Source organism: Condylura cristata, unplaced genomic scaffold, assembly GCF_000260355.1.
Source record: "Condylura cristata isolate star-nosed mole 26May11 unplaced genomic scaffold, ConCri1.0 scaffold00003, whole genome shotgun sequence".
In the NCBI taxonomy this organism is placed as follows: domain Eukaryota; kingdom Metazoa; phylum Chordata; class Mammalia; order Eulipotyphla; family Talpidae; genus Condylura; species Condylura cristata.
In genome coordinates, this window is record NW_004567104.1 from 47,455,355 (window position 1) to 47,476,261 (window position 20,907).

At 33.7% G+C, this 20,907-nt stretch overlaps 2 protein-coding genes across 2 annotated transcripts in view; one reads left to right on the forward strand and one right to left on the reverse strand.

Moving 5' to 3' along the window:
* ABI3BP (ABI family, member 3 (NESH) binding protein) overlaps window positions 1–3,375 on the forward strand; it is a 199,881-nt gene extending 196,506 nt beyond the window's left edge. The window contains exons 59-61 of the mRNA XM_012732963.1: window positions 351–512; window positions 1,314–1,436; window positions 2,539–3,375. Coding sequence (XP_012588417.1) covers window positions 351–512; window positions 1,314–1,436; window positions 2,539–2,654 — 401 coding nt within the window. The 3' untranslated portion in view covers window positions 2,655–3,375. The remainder of the gene's footprint in view (window positions 1–350; window positions 513–1,313; window positions 1,437–2,538) is intronic.
* Window positions 3,194–20,907, reverse strand: part of TFG (TRK-fused gene) — a 31,903-nt gene continuing 14,189 nt past the window's right edge. Inside the window, exons 4-7 of the mRNA XM_004675248.2 lie at window positions 15,052–15,219; window positions 14,204–14,341; window positions 7,704–7,802; window positions 3,194–4,406 (exon numbers count right to left, since the gene is read on the reverse strand). Of these exons, the coding sequence (XP_004675305.1) occupies window positions 4,027–4,406; window positions 7,704–7,802; window positions 14,204–14,341; window positions 15,052–15,219 (785 nt within the window). The 3' untranslated portion in view covers window positions 3,194–4,026. The remainder of the gene's footprint in view (window positions 4,407–7,703; window positions 7,803–14,203; window positions 14,342–15,051; window positions 15,220–20,907) is intronic.

Consider the following 20,907-nt stretch of genomic DNA (forward strand, 5'->3'; position numbering starts at 1 on the left):
TTTAATAATGTTACATTAAAATAGCTATTTAAATGGTACACGCAAGAACCAGGAAAAAACAAAACAAAACCCTAAATTTGCTTGTAAAGGGATCCTATTTACATCTACAACTGCAGAGACTGTATAACAGCTAAACATACTGCTCTTAAAACTTATCTTACCCTTGCCAGAACCTATTTGGGGGTTACAGGTTTAAACTCATTTGGTCCCAATATTTAACACTACAGAAAAGTAAGTATCATCAAATTGTCAATATAGTATGCAAAGTCCTTTTTAGAAAAGCTTTTAGGATAGCTCTTCACTACCAAAAGGCAGACACTAAACTCAGACCATGTGTTTTTCTTATGCAGCAGGAAGAGATGCCATCTGGACTGAAAGACCTTTTAATTCAGACTCTTACTCAGAATGTAAGGGCAAACAGTATGTGAAGAGGACATGGTATAAAAAGTTTGTAGGAGTACAGCTGTGCAACTCTCTCAGATACAAGATATATCTGAGCGACTCCCTCACTGGTAAGCAGAATAACAAGTTTGTTTTGATCATTATCGATACTTCAGGGAGTGCTAGCATTCTATACCTTAGTGTTTTCTATCTGCTATACCAAAAACTATAATTGGTGATGTTAATACAAGTTTTCTTTTTGAGCAAGATATTAGAATACTTAACCATAGAAACAAGGATTTGAGACATGCTATTAGAAGGTACAGAGTAGATAATACTATTTGAGCTAGCGTGTACACACTCCTCTAGTAAGTGTGGCAATATAAAATCCAAACACTGGCCTAGATTCAGTGAATTTTATTTCTGAACAAAAATTTGAGGCTGTTCACAACTTGATCATTCTGTGTTTGTTCAGTCTTTCAACAAATAGTATCTATTTTGTGTCAGACGTTGTTCCAAAGTGATGGACAAAGCAACATACAATCTAGTAGAGAAAGACAATATATACATAGGAATTAAATGTAGTATTTTGAGGAAAATTTAAAGAAAATGGCTGAATGAAAGCCTTTCTGAAAAGGTAATACTTGTAACTCTGAAAAGAAATCAACCCAAAGAGCTAAATGGGAGAGAAATAAAAGTTGCATTTTTAAAAGATGACTTAATCTCTGAGCAGAAGAGGGGAAGAATCAATAATATATATAGGCAGGGAAAAATGAAAGGATACTATGTGGGGAGACTAAAAAGGTTAAAGAGGGGAGAAAAAGTACAAGGGCTTAAGTAAAGACTGAAAATTTTAAAGAATTTGATTATTTCAGAATTGTCTTATCACAGAAAGTGACAATTTGTGATCCTTTCAAATTCTGTTTTTTTAGGAAAATTTTATAACATAGGTGATCAAAGAGGCCACGGAGAAGATCATTGCCAGTTTGTGGATTCATTTTTAGATGGACGCACAGGACAGCAACTTACTTCTGACCAGTTACCAACGAAAGAAGGTATGTTTTCTGAGGCACCTTTATAGCAGTACTACTCCAAGTATCTGGCTAAAAAAAAAAAAATCTTCACATGTATATAAATAATCTTAATATGAAGAAGACTTCAACACAAGTTTCAACTTGGCTCCCCATATCTGCCTCTATTTCTTAGAGCCACACAAAATTATATAGACATTTATAAAAATGCATTATATTTGAAGGAAATTTGATTTTGTTAGGGGAAAAAACAAACTCCCTTAAAATATATGAATACAATTAGAAGAGTTCTGGTAAGAAATTAAGGACCACTCAATTTTTGTCCATGCAGGAGTGGTTCATTTAAACATTTACTTACTTGACTAGTCCTTTCAGTATCAGTTTGTTCACTGGTACTTAAAAACAGCACATTTGTTAAAGGTCAATGTATGCATCATTGTATATATTTCATTTCTCAGTGAAATATTTAATGATTTAATGAGTGATCCTTGAAGGAAGATTTTATGCAAGTTTAGTACTTACAATAGTTTTAAGATTGTTTAACATTTGAATGCACAGCCTTTTACTCAGGTCAGTTGTGCAAAGAGCAATACTAGTCTAATGTGCAGAAAATATACTTTACCCTTCAACAATATGGGGAATTAAGACTGATTGAAAATTCAAGTATAACTTTTGACTGTACTGCTACTGACTTGAAAGGTAGAGAAAAATAAACTATAACAGGAAGCATTGTAAAAGGTTGTCTTCCCTTTGAGTTAGCCTGAGGAACTGAAAAAATTCCTCAATAATGTGGACCACTGTGTGCAAAATCAAGTTATTCACAGGTCACTGTATATACAGTATACCGAATGTTTTAATACTCAAAAAACACAATAGACTTCTCCCCTTTCCAGTTTTTGTCTGACACTACCAACCATCCCATCGTACCTTGAGGCAAAAAATGTCAGCATTTCAGGTGCTCCCAATGTTGATGCAGATATTACTAACTCAAGAAAGATGACAGAGCTTCTGTTTATCCATTTACTACAATACCTCTTCCACCTAGAGTAACCTTTAGCCATTTGGTGATACTGTTCAATCTGACCAACAAAGGTAAAAATTAACATTAAAACATTTTCTCTCTTAGGCTATTTCAGAGCAGTTCGCCAAGAACCTGTCCAATTTGGAGAAATAGGTGGTCATACCCAGATCAATTATGTCCAATGGTATGAATGTGGAACCACTATTCCTGGAAAATGGTAGATGCTACAGTCATGTTCCAAAGTTCTTTGTCTCATCTTTGCCAAACATAATTGGATGTTTGTCACATTCATTTAAGCTGTTATGTTTACTAATTAATATGTATAAAAAGCAACATTAGATGTTTATTAGAAAAGACTGCTGAGATATTTATCAGGTTTTACAAAGTCATTTTAAGAAAGCAAGATATTAACAGAATAACATTTTTTGGGAAGCTGGCTCCCTAAGACATGGTATTTTAAGAGATCATTTGTATATTATTTATCAGACTGTTGTAATGATGTTTTGAGATACTTTTATAACAAAATTAACATCGAAAAACTAATATACTTTTTAAAAGCTATTTACTTTCGTTAATGTGTAGTCTTTCTACTTGTGAGTTAATTCCATCAATCTTTACTTGGTTTAACTTATTAGATCAAATTAGCTTCAGCATGTATTATCTGGAGGGGAAAGGTCCTAAGGTTTAGATTTATTTAAACCTCAATTTTTAATGAGTTGAATAATTTCTCTGAAGCATTTAAGCAATTGTGTTTATACTGTTATGCCAATCAAGTTATATGCAGAAACTGAGCACAAAAGCCCACAATATTTACTGTCTTTAACTCATCTAAAAAGGTACTTTCTTGGGCTTACCTTCCACATGGCTTCAATTTTATCAATGCTACATATTTGTATTTTTCAAACAAGTATAAACCCTGTAATAAAGAGATGTAGTTTTTTTAAGATTATGGTCTTCCTTTCTGAATGGTTCCTCTCTATAAAGAAAATAAGGTTATTCAGTGAAATACTATATTGTGTTTTTCCTAAATACCTGTGATCTCTACTTTAAGCCAATGCCTATTAAATGCATTTCTTTGAAAATCAAGAAAAAAAAAAAACTTAAAGTATCAGGAAGGATTTACTTTTTTCTCATGTAAATGAATGACTACATTAAAATTACAAGACTACTAATAGATTCAATCATCTTTATTAACCTATCAATGTTACATTTTATACATATTATCTAGCTGTCTTCTCAAAGGGATCTACTTTAGTACATCTTGTTAACAGTAAAAAGCCCAGTATAAGATGGCTAAACATCAACCTAGTATTTTAATATCCTCTGGACAAGGCAAGCTAGAAAGTCAATCACTTACACATATGTAAGAGTAGTGCTTCAAAATAACTAGGAAGCTGCTACACTTAAGCAAGGGGAAAAAAATCTTTCATTTTGGTCTTTAAGTTCCAGCAAATTATACTTTGAATTAACAGCACTGGTATTATAAAAAATGCTCTGCTTTTTAAATTTTTGAACTTCAATACAAATTAAAATAGTATTGGAGTCTCTTGGGAGGCATAGAGCTAGCAGCTACTCACTGGTGTAGCTAAGCCTCTATCGATAGCCAGGCCCAGGTTGAGTATAGCCCTGACCAAAGGGAGGACGGTTACGCGCAAAAGGGTTAGGCCCACTTGGAGGAGTCATGGTACTTCCTGGAGGTGGGGTAAAACCTGGTCTTGGTTGATAGGCCCCGGGTTGGCTTGGAGCCATTCCAGGTTGTGAGGCTGGTGCCACAGTATAATTAGCAGGCTGAGAAGTCTGGGTAGCATAAGTTTGTGGAGGATAATTGCTCGCCTGGTACTGCTGTGGTGGTTGTGCAGGCAACTGCTGAGGCTGACCAGAAAAGGCAGGAGCTGGTGCCTGGGAAGCTGGTTGCTGGCCATATCCTTGGAATTGCTGAGGTGGCTGGGGTCCAGTCTGCTGACTATAGCCTGCTGAAAAGTCAAAAGAACATTCATATTTTTCTTTTGGTGAAAGTTTTACACATAATGCCTTACTGCTATGGGCCAAAAATGGTGATAATTTAGCATACTATTCCCAAATATTTAACCAGTAGTAATTTCTAACATACACTATTTCAACACCAAGCAATATGAAACAGGTGCTTTCTAGGCAATTTTCAAACCCTCTAAAACTGAAGCCACTATATATTATTTCATTACAGCTGTTTCTAGACTATGTAGCCCCTGAGAGCAAATTTCTGTTGTAGCATAACTCCTAGCATGAAAGACATGTTAAAGTGATAAAATGCAGGAATTAATGCAAAAGCTAATCAATAACCTGTTTTGAGGGGAGGCCTATTTAACACACCAACCAAATAAAAATGTTAGGGAGCTGAGTATTTTTTAAGTGAAACAAATACATCTTATTGAGCGGAGAGACTTTCAGATAATTCACTCTACAAAAAAATAAGCCTTGTAAGAATAAACATTAAGTACCCATTTTTTACAATCCTTAAAATCTTGCAACTTTAAGATTTAGAAGAATGTTTTTGCCTTTACAACACAAATTCTTTGACTTAGCAATAACAGCATAACACACAAAAAGCATCACCCCATAAAATCAAAAGCTTATTATTTACCAGATGTAAAAAAATTTAAAAGCATGTCTGCTCACTAAAAACTTTTATCTCTACCATGAAACACACCTGCAGCTACTTGCAATGAAACCTCTCCATTGACTGGAATCCTGTCAGCATTAAATACCAGATACATAAGAAAATTATTAAAATATGTACAGCCCTGCATTAGGAAAAAAAAAAAAGGTTTGAATTTGAGTACATTCTGAACTCACCTTGAACCTGGGTTCAAAATTTACTCATGAAAGAAAGCTTTTTGATATACTCCATGAATAAAACTGGAAAATGTTACAAAGGGAAACTTGCAAACCAACAGTGTCAAAGATGGTCCAATGTTACCACCACCACTTACAGTCTCCAAGCAGAGTATTTAGTTGACTATTTCCATATCTCCCAATCAAATTCAAGTTATAGGACTAGTAGGATCAGAAATACAAAGAATAATCTGAAAAGAACTAATTGTACTCAGGAAAGACCCTGACTAAAAGCATTTAAGAGCAAGCTTAATTTTTAAGTAAATCAAATATCTAATGCATTTTACTCATGTAGCATCTAAATACTAAAGTCAATTTATGATAAGCCCTGCACTTCATACAATCTCTTACCCTCTACATTAAAAAAAGGTTTTTGTACTGTTAAGTTTCTGAAGATTGAGTTTTATACTAAAAATGCCTCACTTGACACTATATGCACAAAAGAAATAAAACCAAAGTACCTTTTGATCTTGGCAACTAAATCTAAGCTGGCCTTATTAACTGAGTTTGCAAGCAACCAGATTCTTTATTCTTTAGCGAATAACACTTAAAGGTCCTAGAAATCATTTCACAAGCAGCTTACTAGTCTTTAAAATTGTGACAATTCTATTTTTTTTTCTATTATATTCTTCGAAGTGTCACCCTCCCTTTAAAAATTAACTGTGGTTAGGAACACCAGGAACTCCAAGAAATGGAAATTGTTTTTTGTTTTTTTTTTTTTAAATAAATGAACAGCACAGGACAAGGTTTCATATGGCCTACAAAGCCTAAAATATTTAGCCTTTTATGGCAGAAAGTTTTCAACTACTGGTCTAGATTGGAAAACGCAATAGAAAAGGGATTCTTATCCAAATTTCCCTAAATGGCTACAAATCCTTCAATGTGTCACCATCTCCTTAAACCCTTCTTGCCGCATTTCTTTAAAAAAAAAAAAAAAAAAAAAATGTCTGGGACAACATCAGTGGTCCCCAACCCTGGCTGTGCTTCAGAATGATCCTGAAATGATTTTAAAATATCAAATACTGAACCCCCTTCTCTCCCATCCACAGTGAAACAAAATCTCTGGAAGTAGCACCCAAGTAGCAATACACAAAAAAGCTCTCCTTGTAATTCTGAAACACTATGAGAGTTGAAAATTTCCTGGATCTAATAAATATATGCCACATTCTCTATACTCTAGCATCTACTTTTTCTCAATTATATAATTTGCTACACTTTTAAAGACTGCTTTCTAAAAATAACTTTCCCCCAATATCCAATTTTAAATTTATTTCCCCTATTTTATATATTAAAAACTATAAGAAGTTAAATCACACTACAGAAAATAAAGTCCAAATAAAAACTGCCTTATGTTTTATAATATACCAGATTCCAATTTAATGATAGAAATTGTATGGTCTAGTATAAGGGGTTGGCTAACTTTCTGTAAATCCCAGATAGTAACATATTATAAGAGAGCTACAGGTTCTCTCTGGCAACTACTCAACTGTCATTATGGTACCAAAGCAGTCACAGCACAGAAATGAACAGAAATGAATATGATCTAATAAAACCATTTACAGAAATGAGCAAGATATCACATTTTGGCGTATGGGCTATAGTTTGCTGATTGTTGCTCTCTCTGATGCTTCAAAACTCCATGAAATAGGATATAGGCTTAGACAGTAATTGATGTTTAAACACAGCTGAAATTTCGGTGGTAAGATGTTAATGATGTAAAATGAGCTAAAGATGTAAAATGAGCTCATCGCAAACCTCTCTCTGATGTAACATATATAAAATTACATGATTAATAACCATAACATTAACAGTGCTACACTTACATACTTAAATATAACTTCCAGAGGACAGACAGTAAAATAGAATACCCAAATGGCTATTTAAAACTACTAAATGTTTTTAGTAGACAGAATTACCTTTTATATATTTTTACTTTTATGGCTTGAGTTTGGAGATTTTAAAAACACATAACTGAAATATGGGTTTTATATAATAAGGTCACCTTTTCATGTAACAAAACAGTATTTTTGCAGGTACTGAGAGTACATTGGGATTAATTACTCCATACAATGGAGATGGGGGGGAAGGGGAAAAACTTTGCATTTTTGTAGTTCTAAGTCAGCTAAAGTTAAACTGATCATATCAGTAAGAGGGAGGTAGCCTTGTAGTCAAAACTTTTTTATGTTAAAGGTATCATACAATCATCTGCTGTGTTTTATTTTCCCTTTGGATAACTGAAACGTTTACTTACAATAAAATATGTAAAAGTTTTTGGAAAAAAAAATACTATGTTGGTGTAAATATTACAAATTAAGGAATTAAGAGCAAGGGCTTAGATTTTAATGAATATAGAAACAGCTCAAAAACCATGAGCCGACTCCCTTGGGACACCTGCTCACCTGAATACTGAATACCATACTGCTGTGGTGGCTGAGGTGGTGCCTGTGGCTGCTGAGCACCATAGCCAGCCTGCTGTGGGTACTGCTGGTATATCTGACCTAAGAAAGACAAGATGAGGAAAAAAAGACAGGTTTAACTTAGCAGAGAGAAGTATTTTTAAGGCTCATTCACATTCTCTCTGCATCCAGACATATAAACACAAAGAGTATAAATCTGTTCCATGTAAAGTGTCTATGAAGACACTTTACTTTCTCTGCTATATAGGGTAACTGCAGAGAACTCTAACCCACAGCAAACAGTCCTAATCCTTTGTAAATTCCAGAAAAACAGGTTTTCAGTGGCCAACAGATATGTACTGATAATGTTCAGTAAAAATTGAATGAGCTTAAAATAAATTTAAAAAATCTGAAGTGGGCCACATACCATTAGCAACTGCTACATCATCTAAAATTTTCAACTTTTGTTACCAGAAGAACTGACTCTTTGGTAGTAAGTATTTACACATCTTTACTACTAGACTTCAAAAACACCACTGGCATTTGACAACTATTTGACTTTTTCCATCATTTGAATATCCCACCCAATCAAGTGTAATCCAATAAAGCCTACAGGGTTTCTCACTACAATTTTTTAATAACGGCAGACCTGGTTTAACACTGGCAACGTGTTCTTAGGAATGGAAGTCCTCTTTACCTGGACCAAAAATCTCTGGACAAACCATTTATATTGTTTTTACCTGTGATTTCCAAATAAGGATTTACTAGTTTGTGTCTTTATCATCTCTACTACTTCACTGCTCTATGTTGGATTTAGCTAGAAGATCTAGTATCTAGCATAGCAGTAAAACATCATTTTAATATTTTGTTAGTATTCACCATTTTTCAATAAATTTATATTCGCTAATTCTTTGAAAAATTTTCAGAGTGCTATTAATCAAAACATTCTTATAAAGTAAATAGCATACACAGCATGATCTGGGAAAAAAAAAAATTACTGAAAACAAGTCACCATATTAACTAGTGCTACTCAAAATGAGCCATAGTAGACAACTAGCACTCGAGGCTGAGATCAAGAGGAGCCCACTGTACAGGACTGGTTGTTCAGTTCAATGTATTCTAACACTGCATGAGAGTTTATAGCCAGCTTATTTTTTCTTTGTGGGTTTTTTAAAAATAAATATTTGCTAACCTATTTTTAAGCTATAAATCCTCTTCCCAAATACCCCAAAAAGAACCCTCTGTAAGTTCCTTAAATATTTTCTTAATGGCTTAAAACAAAGGCAAATTTAGGTACCACCTTACTCATGGTTTATTTTTTACACACCTAAATTTTAAAGTAGAAGTGACAAAAAAAAAAAAAAGGCACAGAAATATAACCAAGGAGGGATGGAGGAATATGTATAGAAATGACTGTAAGTTCTTATTCTTAAAATTCAAGTGATTGATTTACAATACATCAATCAACAAAAATGTCAACCTCAATAGCAATCCCTATTCTGTATCTACTTCAGATACTGAACAACTTTACAACTTATCTGGAGTCAGTATATCACAGTAAATAAAAACCACCACTAGAATATACATGTTATTGTGGAGCTTTACTTTAAAAGGAATCTTAAACACACTCCTCATAGAATATATGGAGTTGTCCTCAAAAAGGCTGAGATTAAGGCTCTAGGTAGTAAACCGCTGCCAAGAACGAGTCTATGACCTACTCCAAGAAGCAAAATTGGTTTCATCAATAAAAACTTCGAGGATACACCTATTATTAAAAGACTCACTTGTAAAGATGACAGTGCCGGGGCTGTACTTTGCTACAGTGAGTGTTAGACAGTCTCCCCCTCTATAAACTCCTACACTTGTATGTATATGATAATGAGACAGTACCTTTATTGTCACAGAAATTAGTAAGATTAACTCCACAATACAAAAATGAGCTAAGAACAAACAATTAACCACAAGTATTCAGTCCCCCAGCACTGAAAGCTGATCTGTATTCCAACAGAATACTGTAAAAAAAAAAAAAAAGGGGGGGGGGCATTTTTAAGAAATGGTCAAAAAAGACAGTTATCTTCTCCCTTGTAATTTCTCTTGATCATGTGCTCTGGTGGAAATGAAGCCTCCTGCCAAAACCAATGTGAGGGATTCATTTTGGAAATTAAGCTTAAGATAACTACAAACGCCTAATTCCTGGAGTAAAAACAAGCTAATATAGAATCAACCTGAGTGCCCAAGAACAAATAAAGATGTGGTATGTATAAACAATGGAATACTACCCAGTTATTAAAATAAAAACAAAAACCACAAGATGAAATCCTACCATTTGCAACCATATGGACAGAATTAAAATAAATTGGGAAATTGTGCTAATCAAAATTAAGTCAGAAGGGAAAAAAAATACCAAATAATTTTTGAATATAAATAAAGCAAAGCACAGGAATAGACAAAAACAAACCCTTTAACTTTGACTGTAGACCTGAGGCGACCAAAAGGGGAGCGTCTGAGGGAGAGGGCACAATACTACAATGGAGGATTATTAAAGGTCTGTTGAGATTAGTATGACAACATGCACTTGTTGAGGTGTGAACTTAACTCCCCTAAAACACACAGTGTTACAAACCAATTACCTAAATTACTGTAATAAAAAAAAAAAAGTCTTTTCAACTGGTAGAAAGCAGAATTGGTCCAAATAAATTGCTCACAGATCCCTGACTCAAACCTAGATGTCTCTCTTACAGTCATGTTTTGGGATAAAATGTTACACAGTAATAATATACATAGTTGACTATGGAAATGTATAGGGGTGACAAATGTATAGGAAAAAAGACAAGGAAGATATCAAGTGGAAAATGTTAGCCTTGTCAGGCTCCTGATGTGAATAAGCTAACTATAATAATTATGAGACAATTATGGAAATTCAAATATAAATGTATGTTAATATCAACATTCCCTATTAATTTGATTATTTTAGTAATGACACACCAGTTATTTTAACTAGATAGAAAAGGTTATTATTTAAATAGGCATAATGAAAAATTGCAATAAATAACATGTAGGGTTTGATTAGAAATAACATGTAGGGTTTGATTAGAAATATTTTAGCAAGGTAATCAAAATACAAAACAGCCAGGTTAAAAAAAAAGCCAGAATTACTGTAAGTGTGCATGATGGATATATGAAAATGTAATTATTCTGTTGTCTACTTTTGTGCTTACTTCAAAATTTATATCACAAAAGGCATTTTTTTAAAGACAAGCTTATTATCTTGGCATATGATTTTATAGATTTTAATTATATCCTTTTTAAAGTCTTCAGTTTATCAAAGAGCAATACTTCTTGGTCTCTGACACTTTATAGGGCTCTTCTCTAACTTCACCACTTATTTAGGTTTTTCACAAGTACTCCAATGTACAAAGTTCCCCAGTAACAGAGGCACCCTCTTTCTTTGAAAAAGGATTATTACCAAATTTTGTTTCATTTTATGATCTCAACATTTTGTTGAGCCTTGTAAGTGAACAATGTATTAAAATTCTTGCAAAAAGTATACATTTCCAAGGAGTTTAAACAACCTAAAATTGTTTCGAAAATTATTTAATGTTTTATAAGCTATTCCTATGTTAATCAGTCATTACAAATATTTGTTAATAGTTCATAACAAGCAGCTGAGCAAACTGAAAATGTGAGATTCTTTATACATCATCCATCAAAGACTTCATTAGTCTTCATTTTGTGAATCTAAACAAATGATACATTAATCTAGAAGCTGTGCTATCTAATACATTCACCAGTAGACACATGACTAAGCATTTGAAATGTGGCTAACCCATGTCATGCTGTGTGTTTTGAAGTTTTTCAAAACTAGTTTCGTATTCCAAATTACCAATATGTAGTAAAAAATTATACAACGTAAACTATTACTAACATTTCAAAAGGAATTACCACTTACTGATATACCAGATATGTCTGGTTAAATAAAATTTATTACTATTTAGATATTTAGATTTAATTTATATATAAGAATAAGATATTCTTTCCAAATCATTCGTTAACAATATTTCACAACTTTTTAAACTGTTTTAGTGTGGCTCATAGAAAACTTTAATTTCACATGGCCTCCACTTTATTTCTTTGGGGAAGACTAACCTAGTTATACCGGAATGCTAACCTACTAGCTGATGTCACTTATTATTATTAACTACACAAGCAGACTTGAAAAAACAGTTTTAGCAAAGCATACAATACACCACCCTGCATATCCAACTGTTAATTTTATGCCTCTGGAAAAGGGAACAGAGATAAGAAAGTTTTCTATTTTTCAATGTACACCCTTTTATATTCTCTAATTTGTACTTTTGAAAAATAATTTTAATTATTAGAACTCAATTGAGTAATTTGAAATATTAGTAGCGTCTTAAATCTTTATAACTGAACAGTAATTATTATTTGATACAATTATCTTTCCAATTGCCATTCTTAAATATTACACACTGTTTTAACTATATACTAAAAAAATAAATAAAAATACAGGTGTTATTTCACCTGATACAGACATTATGCTTTCATCACAGTGAAACTCAGTTTTTGCCTCCCTCTTAATCCAGTTCTATGTCAATTCTATTTTCTTCCAGTTATAGCACTTGTGTTTGGTGCAAAATTGGCTGAGAAAAAGAAATTTTGCTAAGCAAAAAGACATTCTTCCCAAATCATTTGTCAGCAAAATGCCACATTACCCTCTTCTACTAGTCTCTATGACTAGTGTTCATCTTATGAAACAACTAAAGGTTTCCTCCTGTACTACAGGAGGAAAGCATTCTTAATAGTGCTCAGCTCATTTCAGGCTATGCTTTTTCTTTTTTCAACATGATGGATAAAGTCAATCATTTGCTTCTGGTGCTAAGTAACTTACTTCTTGTGTTGGAAATATATCATTCCACAACCCTGCCCCTTTATACAAATAGTTAGAGCACCACCTGGTGTTTGTTTATAAGGGGAATTTGTAGTTTTAAAGGTCCTAGTAAGCATGGGCAATTCACAGAAACAGGACTTTAGTACCTGGAAGAAATCCTAGAGATCAGTAACCACTTAGCCATATATTCTACACAGGGTTCAGAGTGGTACCCCAATGTATGCTGTCCTGAGTTTGTGATTCCTCAATCTTCAACTATTGCAATACTACTTTTAGCTGTTCTAAATTATGAAATTTTAAATTATATTTCATTTCAGGACTAAAGACATTTGTTCAAAAGAACTTTAATTCAATTTTCACAACTAACAATGAGAGAATATCAAAACTCAAGAGACTAAATTTGCTCATTGAAAGACAAACCATTTAGAGAATGCTTGATTTAAAACACATTCTAATTATTGGAAAGAAAGACACTTGAGTATTACGTGAGTACAGAGATTTTGTCATGCCTGATTATTCAGATTGTCTCTATCTTACTCTTCTTTTTTCCTGCAATCATTGTCCCTTTCTATTTATCTACCTGGAAAACCTCCTATATTTCTTTACACTCTGAGTCCTATTAAAACATTTCCGGGCTCTCCTTGGTGGCGTAGAGGGTTGAAGCACAGCACTAAGAAGCTAAAGACACTTCAACATGAGTTTGTTCCCCACCGTGGAGGTGATCCACATAGTACAGCAGACCTCTCCTGACCCACCCGCTGCGATCTTGTCTGTTCTGCTCCCCACTCAGTCTCTGGTGAATCCTCTGGCCGCCCCTGCACCTGTGGCCTATACCCCAGTTCTATAGGCATAAATACATAAATCTTAAAAAAAATGTCCAGGTGCCCAAAGAAGTATTTAATACAGTGATATTTGTTGTATTTTAAAAAACAGAGTACACATCAACAGGCGGGGGAAAAAATACATTGTTTTTCCTATCCAAAAAAAAAAGGCTATCTGCATAAGAATATAAATATTATTATTTAAAAAATAATAATAATAATACTAAACTGAAGTTACACTTTACCTCTATATTTGTCTTTTTAAATTAAAAAATACACAGATGCTAGAGGGATAGGAAAAGGAAAAAAAATAGCATTTAATTATTGTGTGAAAAATGTCACTTTAGACCAATCCTTAGAACCAGAGATTTCTGTTTGGAAACCCACACCTGACCTGACAGGTGTCTTTCCTTTACTTGTTTCCATTGCTATAGTAAAAACGTAACCCTAAGTATTAAAAGAAAAAAAAAGTGTTACTTTAATGAGACACCTCTGACCTCACAGTTATCACAGAATAGCGACTAGAATGAAATCTTCTGATCTATCACACTTTATTTTTGTATTCATATAAATTCTTTTTCAGGTAATCTTTCCTTCCAATAACAAGAATATTTGACGTATTATTGTATTTTTTAAACTCAAATACATAATGTATCAAGTAAATAAATTTCACAACTATATTCACAGCATAAATGCATATGTAAATTGCTTATAATTAAAAACAATGCTGCAATAAACATTTCTGCACATACATATTCTAAGCTCTAGTTTACCTTCACTCTGACCTGCTTGTGTCTGCGCTCCTGTATATGGTGGCTGCTGTGTTTGAACTCCTGGGTGAGCAGCAGAAGAGGAGGAGGCAATGCTGTCAGGCGTTCCTGAACGATCTTCTGCAGGAGCACTTGGTGGCCCTGATTGGTCATGAAAAGCCAGTTCAGTTCCTAGTATAAGAGCTTTCTCCACTAAGATCAATTAATATGTTTGGTTTGGAAAACAAATACTATAGAATATACACACACACACACACAAATCACAAATGCAGCCTTTTACAAGAATGTACATACTTTATTTTTCCCTTTAATCTTTTCAGCATTCAGCATAAATGCAAACCCTTTTCTATAAACTATGAAGTACTATATTCCTGATTTCTAACATTTCCCTGCAAAAACCAAAACTTATCTGTGCATACAAATATCCTGGGCCTTATACAACCTGCCACCAAAAGAATCATTTGATTCTTCAATGAGACTCCACAATCCAAATCAAGTTCAGTCCTCTAGCTTAGTATTCGAGTCCAAAAAATTTTTTTCACAATTCCTCTTCTTATATGCCTAATATTCCTACATCTAATATTTTTCTGCCTCTAATACTATTCCCTCCACTGTCACATTTTCACATATCTAAATCATTCTAATAAACCTCTTTCACCCACAAATATATTTTTCAGGGTGTCTGGAAATTAACTACATCTTAATCTAGTTGGTGCTTTAAGTAGACATATACATGCTTAAAAATTGATTGAACTGAATACTTAAGATTTATACACTTCACCAATGCTATTTAAAAAGGAAAGGAGAAAAGAGAAGAAGGAATGAAGGATGGGAGGGAGGAATTAACTTACCTGAAATCTGGTCATCTGTTAAGCCAAATGCTGACATGACATTTTTATTGATTTCATCTTGATTTTTTAAAGGGTCAAAAGCTGACATACTTGCTGCCATAACCTGAGTAGACTGTTTTCCAGAAGAATCAGAAGATGCAGGCTTTTCTTCCCTACCATCCACACCATCTATAAAAGGAACAAAAATGTTGCCATTTTATCTGTACACAATAAAATAAAAAAACACATAAGATAGGCAAATATATATGTACAATCTGAAATATTAGTAATAAGTATCTCTAAATACAGACTTTGGAGTATTTTAATTCTTTATACTTGTTTATTTTAAAATAAAATGGGGAAGAGGAATGCAAGTTAAACATTAAGTTTCTTCAAACAGTTATGTATCTAGCACCTTCCCTAAGAATTATTAGATGAAAGAAAAATAAAAGCAATATAACAAAGAAATATTTTATCTATTGGGGGAGAAGGGAGAAGAAGAGACCAGATGACCCAAATCCTAATATGAGATACATATTGGGCACTAGTGATTTATTCTCTAAAAGGACAAGAAACTTTCTAAAGTTATGCCATCTACTTCTATGCCTTTTTCCACTTATCAATTGGTCTGTAGGAAAACAAGCTAAACCAATGCACAAAAAGCATTTTTTAAATTTTCTTTCTTCCTTTAAAATATTTATAATTCATTAAATTATTGATTTAAGTGGGTTATAAGTGATGTGCCTGTAATTTGTTGCAAAATAATAAGGAGCTAAGGTGGTACAGAAAAACTGTGAGTAGACAACATGATACTGACTTACGAATTGGTTATTTTTGGAGCTAGGTATGAATTCATGAAATTCGTTATATTAGTGTGTCAGGTTTACATTTATCCATAATAAAGTATTTTTAAAAGCAGAAAAGTTTACACATTCTAAACTGGTAAATTTTCTTCTAAAGATACCAAAGTATTCAATAGTCATTTATACCACTACTGAGTTAAAGGAAAGGAATTCAAGGATAACTTACAGGTCTCAGAAACCAGAGACCAAGATACTTAAACATACCAACAGAGCCCTCCCTGGTGGTGCAAGGGTTAAAGAGCAGCACTATGAGGCCATCCATAGCCACTAAAACACAAATTAAACAATTAACCACCACCATCAACCCCCCAACAGGGAGGTGACCCATATGGAATGGCAGACCTCTTCTGTCTCTGCCTCTTCTGTCTTGCTGCTCCCCTCAGCAGTGTATTTCAGTCAATCTGCCTGTTCTGCTCCCCACTGTGTGAATTCTCACACCCCCAGAAACTCAAAAACTTTGGGAAAAAAAACAACAAAACAAGTAAACAAAAAGATACTGCTAAGCATTTACTCAACTGACAACTAATTTTCTGTTATTATAAGTAAATGGACACCTAAGTTGTTAGATCATCTGTAATCAAAAGAATATTTATCCTGTAAAAAACTTTTAAGTAATAAGTAGCATATAAGCACAATGAACTTGAAGTGCTCATTCATTCCTATTATTTTGCTGGTTGCATTGCTATTTCCTCAATTTAAAAAAAAAAAAGTCCTATTAAATATTCCTTTAAAGTAAATTACCAGACAATGACATAAGGAGATGAAGGCATCCAAGTTCATGAAGAAAAAAATGAATATAAACAAACCTATTCTATCAAACATTATCTATCAAACATCCAAGTTCATGAAGAAAAAAATGAATATAAACAAACCTATTCTATCAAACATTATCTGTAAACAATCCCCCACTGAAAAAGAAACAGAATTACTCAAACTGAAAAATATTAAAATTTATATAGAATGATAAAAGGCATTAAGCAGTGAAAGCAGTCCTTAAGAAAAGGAGACTATTGGAGGCATCACCTTACCTGACTTTTTAGTATAAAGCAACTAATTAAAACAATTTGGTATAAGAATAGAAGATCAATGAAACAGACTCAATAAACCCACATATTTGTATACCTACATATATAAGCATGTCAATACATGATTCAGGATAAAGGGACCAAGACCATACAAAAGAGAAAGTCTTTACTATATGTCACTAGAAAACCTGGACAGCAACACGTAACAAAAATGAAGTTTTTCAAACACTTTTTGACTCCATGCCCAATATAGATTTCAAAACAGATTAAAACATTAAAGATTTGCACCAATAATATACATAGAAGAAAACACCAGCAATATATATCATGATCTCAGTAAGTTTTCGTAGAGTATACTCCTAAAGCAAGGGAAATAAATAATACACACTTAGGATTACCTCAAACAAAAAAGCTTCTACAAAAAAAAAAAAAAAAAACCTTCTACAGAGCAAAAAAATATATAAATAGATTAACAACATCATCCTATTTAGTGTGAGAAAATATTTACACAATATACAACTGACAGGGGTTAATATCCAAGATCTATAAAAAAATCTACACAATTAAGTAAATTCATAAAACAAAAAATGAATGGCAGTAGCTTGTTCACCAGAGGATAACCAGACAGAAGGCCAACAGATAACACATCATTTTTAATTTGAGTAAGAAGTAGATCAAACCTAAATGAGATACTATCTTACACTTGTGAGAATGGCATAATTTTTTCTTAAACCCAGAAAGTAGTGGGGAAAATGTGAAGAAAGAGGGACCCTATTACACCACTGCTGGAAATGTAAACTGGTGCAGCCATTTTGTAAAGCAATCTGGATTTACCTTAAAAAAATAAAAATGGAAACACTATGAAACAGCAATTCCACTCTTGGGCATCTATTCAAAGAAAATGAAATCATCAATTCAAAAAAATGACATGCCCTACAATATTTACTCCAACAATATTTGCAATAGCTAGGAAATGGAAACAACCTAAGTGCCCATTAAAGGTCAAATCAAGAATATGTGGTATCCTCACAATGGAATACATGTAACAAAAAATTAATCCATTTACAGCAAAATCGAAGGCAGTCAAGGGAATTCTGTGTAGTAAAGCAAGTCAAAATGACAAACATCAAACATTTACACAGTGGACAACTAAACAAAGCAAAGGACTTACAAAAACTAGTTGATTTTAATAAACATAGTGAGACTTCTGAGGATAAGAGGAAGAGATGGCAGTGCGGGTCAAAGAGTGTAATAGTGGTGGGAGAAAAAATTTAAAAAGACTTTGTACTTTGGCCATCTTGTTCCTAATTCCCAAAATAGATTAGTTAAAAAATAAGAAAAATGAAGATTTTTGTACATGGAAAAGTTCCAAGACCCTAAATTTGGTCTTATCATTTGCATGTTATTTTCTGGAGTTGTGGACAGAGGCAACTTAAAAATAAGTAAGCCTATCACTCATTCAACTTCTTCACCAATCTCCGTTCTCTAATTCCAAAACTATACCCCAAGAATGTATCACATCAAACGTACAAATTACTCCCTCACATCTAACACTAATTTGTTCCACTTAAAAACAAATTCTTTTCACTTACTGCAAACTAAATCCATCCAGAAACAAAATATCTGTCTACCAGTTGGCCTACCAGTTTTTGCTAGAGCTATGAAACAGATCAATCATATTTAAAGTAGTTTACACTCTAGTCCCCTCAAAGAGGTAAGCAAGTCCAAAAACCATTACAAAGGCAGAGGAAGAACATAGCTGCCATGACTGTAGGTGAAAGTAAGCCATTTTTGGTTCTAAAGGGTACTGACAGCTGAGAGGTTGTTCTGTTTTGTGAACTAGATCAGTTTCCAGCATAGGTTTTTTTTGGTTTGTTTCATGCCTTTTTTTCCTGAGATTACTAAATCAGCATATGTCCTAAGAGCTTACGAAATTTCATGGAAGGAAGGTGGACAAGAGTTAAAGTTGTCTTACCAAGCAGAGGAAAAAAAAATAGCTGCCTTTATAAAAAACAAAGCACAAATGTTCAGTTAGATAACTCTGATAATAAATCCTTGGTGGTACAGCGGGTTAAAGCAAAGCACTAAGAAGCTAAAGCCACATCAGCACAAGTTTGATCCCTGTCCTGGAGGTGGTCCACATAGTGCGGCAGACCTCTCCGGACCCGCCCACTGCTCCCCTCAGCAGTGTACTCCATCGATCTGCCTGTTCTGCTCCCTGCTCTGTCTCTGGTGAATCCTCTCACCGCCCCTGCCCCTCTGTCCTGTGTACCCCCAGTTCTGTATGCAAAAATAATCTTAAAAAAAAAAAATTAAATGGTATGATGGCCACACGAAGAAACAAAGGTTGTAATTTCCAACATACAGAAAGGAAACCTATTTTAACATCTTCCACATTAAATATGAAAATAACAAAAAGACATGGAAATAAAGGGCTAGTAAAGCAGTGGAGATAGTGGGAAAATAGGTAGCTTATAAATCTATTCCTCAGGACAAAACACAGACTACTATTATTTCTGCCCAACACTGGCTATACCTGTTACATTTTTTTTTTTAAAGATTTATTCATTCATACAGAACTGGGGTATAGGCCAGAGATGCGGAGGGTGAGAGGATTCACCACACACAGAGCAAGGAGCAGAACAGGCAGAGAGACAAAGTACACTGCTGAGGGGAGCAGCGGGCAGGTCAGGAGAGGTCTGCCACGCCATGTGGCTCTCCTCGGGGGCAGGCGGGGATCGAACTCATGCGGAAGTGGCTTAAGCTTCTTAGTGCAGTGCTTTAACCCGCTGAGCCACCAGGAAGGGCCATACTTGTTAAATTTTTATCTAAGTTTCCCAATACTCTACAGATGTTTAAACCCTCTGAAATAATATGCTATTGTTTTGCTATTATATAACAACTTTTCTAAAAAATAAATAAGCTTTCTTCAAATCCTTAACCTAAACTTGGAGTTTTTTGTTTAGGTGGGGTACAAACAGGTAATTTGCTTCAACCTATATTATAAAAGGTTTCATCATAAAAAAATAAGAAGGATCTCACTAAACTATCTCACTAAACTATTTCAGCAAATTTTCAGAATGTTCTGAACTATAGGCTTGGAACTAGAAATTACTACTCATTCACTAAGTATTTATTATATCTACCATTTCCACAATTCTACATGGCTGGAAGAAGAAGTGGGGAAGAGAAATCATGGAAAATGCATCTTTAACTAAAGAAAATATGAACATTTTCATTAAATGGGTCCAAAAAATACAGTATTATAGACGCTAAAGGTAGCAAGGGTTTGCACAATGCCACCTTTCCATAAAATCATCTCCTTTTAAGCCCCTTAACCTATAATAATTTAGACTAAAAATTACTATTTCACAATCTGAACAGGTTTAATAAGCATGTGAAATGTGTCTGCAATAGAAAAATTCTAAGAAACCAAAAGACCTTTAGTTTCTAAATATGACATCAAAGTATATTAAAAATTGAGGAAAGCAGTTTTTCAAATTAGCTTTCAAGTCTTAACACATACGTAAAACTCAGTCTACATTTTAAAACATGTCACTCCAAAACTGTATGTTGATTCAAATTTGTCAATAAGCCTTGCCTTAATATAAACAGTGCAAGTAAAATGGGAGGAAATCAATTTTTCTTGCATATTACAAAAATTAAAAATGTTTAAGAAAACTTTGTATCATAGAAAGGTATTACTCGAAAATTATGTTTTAGTTAAAACCACTTCATGTATCACATCAAAGTCATGAAATGATTTTTGGTTCCAAAACCTCATTACTCTGAGAAGAGTTCGAGAGTAAATGGAAAACTAACCTGTCATAAATCCAGGAGTTCAAGGTTAATTGTCAAAGAATCACCCAGAGATCACTTTAAAAATAGTATTCCGGGCCCTCCCTGGTGGCGCAGTGGGTTAAAGCACAGCACTGAGAATCTAAAGCCACTTCCGCATGAGTTCAATGCCCGCCTGCCCGGGAGGTGAT